Raw genomic sequence first — 2,582 nt, 5'->3', positions numbered from 1 at the left:
GAACGGCACGCTCTCTCAGTTTAACGTCGTTCAATAGAGTGCCAGATTTCTATAGAGCCTTCCAGGTGAAAACCTGGCTAAAACACACCGTAAACAGGCCTTCATATGTAGCGGAAAAAACAGCATAGAGGCAACGAAGCAGCAAGGAGGCGTCGTATGATCATTTAACCGAGTTTTATGACGAGGATGGGAAAAATCTTACATTTCTGTGCAAACTTTGCCCGCCGGCTTTCAAAAACAAAATCCGCATTTCAGTCCCATCCACAGCAAACCTGAAACGGCACATTGAACTGATTGGATATGAAGATGAAATCTGACGCATAGTTTCAGTGTTAAAACTGATAAAATAATTGCTGCCTGTGGCAATAATTTTGAAAAATAACATATGGAAAAAAAGAACTAACAGCGTTAATGTTTACATGCAGCCGCCATCTTGGATAACAGTCATGAGCAGTCGAAAGACGAACGTTCAACCAGTAACCAGTAGCATAGCTCAAACACAGCGTTCGTGATTCGACTGCTCATGACTGTTATCCAAGATGGTGGCTGCATGTAAACATTAACACTACTGTCTTTATAATCTATCTTTGTAATAAACTGTCTGTACAGTATTTTATAATATTTAGAAAAATTGAAAAACATTTTATTTATGAGTATCTTAGAAAGAAACAATACAAATGAAAATATAAAAGTAGAAAACAATAAACAATAAATAAAACATTAAGAACATCAGGCTGGTAATAAAAAAGCCTTCCAGTACAAGTGAGTTTTAAGACGGGGTATGAAGTGATTCTGATCTGGCTCCTTGCCAAGAAGAAAAGCCTCAGTAAACTTCTAACATAGCATTTTTGTTGGAACAATCAGGAGACCCCTGCTTGAGGATCTCAGGCTGCGTTGGGCTCATAGAGGATTTCAATCTGTATAATTACTGTAGGAGCATGCAGTACTTTAATAGTGAAAAGCAAAGTATCAAAATTGATTCTAAAGCTCACAGGGAAGTGACATATTTGAAGCAGCAAAAGTAACTAATCACTTGATTGATGATGTATTTTATCCAGTTGTTGTACTGCTATTAATTTTCCTAGTAACTAATTTCTTTTTCAAGTGTTCTTTGATATCCTTGGTTTTGAAACAGTATATTAATGGGTTAATAGCAGCAGGTAAAATACTGTACAGCATTACAACAACTATGCGAACTGGGACACTGAATGTAAATCCCACAAAATTTGCCAGGTACACGAAGCATCTTGGCATGTAATAGAGAAATGTGATGAGAATCTGTGGCGAGCAGGTAGACAGAGCCAACATGCGACTGCTATTAGAACTGGTCATTCTCATAACTGCAACAATGATGACAAAATAAGAGAAGATGATAAAAGCCAGAGGCAACATCAAACTGAACATGGCCATACCAAATGCAACTACCTGAACTTCTCGTACATTCTCACATCCAAGCACTGTTATTGCTATATGGTCACAAAAGCAATGTGTAATTATGTTTGAATTACAGTAAGGCAATCTCAGAGCATCTACAACTATACCCACCATCCATGACATTGGCAAAATCCATGATATTCCACAAAGCACAGAAACAGTGTTGTTTGTGAAAAGAGCTGTGTAACGCAGTGGAGCACAAATTGCAATAAAGCGATCAAGGGCCATCACCATCAGGATGAAAGAATGAGACGCCCCCAAAAAATGAACAAAGTACATTTGTACAAAGCATCCATAAAATGAAATGATGCTGTCATCAAACCAATATTTTGATATAATCTTTGGCAGAGTAACAGTCCCAAACATTAAGTCAGTTAGTGCCAAGTGGCAAAATATCAGATATGTGGGTTTGTGAAGAGACCTCTCACATCTAACAAACACTAAAATAAAAATATTTCCTACAGCTATAGCCAAGAAGAGAACCAAAAGCAGGGCTGACGCAGCTCCATAATACTCCTGTGAAAGTCCAGGAAATCCCAGGATGAAGAAATTTGTAATCCTTGTTACATTAGTGTAGAACATAATCACTTGAATTAACAGTAACAACCTATCAAAAGAAAACACATACATTAAAATAGTTTTTAGATGTGACAAGGAAAATCTGAAATAACATTGGCGCATTAACAATAGACCTAAATACTTTAAATCTAACAATTATACAAACAAAAGTGTTAGTCATTACAGTGTAATTTCAAGTTTTCTGTGGAGGATCTAAAGTGTAAATCTTACCTTGTAAAGGTTACAATAGATCTGCCTCCGTGGAAGTACTGCCACATCTCACTGTAGTGCCACCTAATATGTGATTAGCATCTTGTTTGAAACAAATATCAATGTTTACTTTCATAAACAAGTAGATCCCAAATGGTCATGTTCTCTAATGAGTTCCACCCATCTGTGTTAACATGACACACAAAGAGTAGAGTAAATATTATTCAGTTTCCAATCAGTGGCTTTCAGCCATGAAAAATATGCAGCTGCAATACAGTATATTGTGGAGCAGGTTGCATGACGATATATTTTAGACAATTCAGTTCTTTCAAAACCTTTACTCAGTTGTATGGGTTACAAATCTAAACTAGTATTGCTTA

At 36.6% G+C, this 2,582-nt stretch overlaps 1 protein-coding gene across 1 annotated transcript; it reads right to left on the bottom strand.

Annotated features, from left to right (window-relative positions):
- Positions 1–701: 701 nt before the first annotated feature.
- Positions 702–2,041, bottom strand: LOC120553269 (olfactory receptor 52E8-like). The gene has a single exon (XM_039791517.1). It carries the CDS (start codon positions 2,014–2,016, stop codon positions 1,051–1,053), a length of 966 nt encoding a protein of 321 aa, XP_039647451.1. The 5' UTR covers positions 2,017–2,041; the 3' UTR covers positions 702–1,050.
- Positions 2,042–2,582: the final 541 nt, after the last annotated feature.

The sequence above is a fragment of the Perca fluviatilis genome, chromosome 2, assembly GCF_010015445.1.
Source record: "Perca fluviatilis chromosome 2, GENO_Pfluv_1.0, whole genome shotgun sequence".
NCBI classification, from domain to species: domain Eukaryota; kingdom Metazoa; phylum Chordata; class Actinopteri; order Perciformes; family Percidae; genus Perca; species Perca fluviatilis.
This window is presented reverse-complemented; position numbering and strand designations above follow the sequence as displayed.

Coding starts and splice junctions, on each gene's coding strand:
- LOC120553269 (XM_039791517.1), bottom strand. CDS start 2,016: ATGTTCTACACTAATGTAACAAGGATTACAAATTTCTTCATCCTGGGA.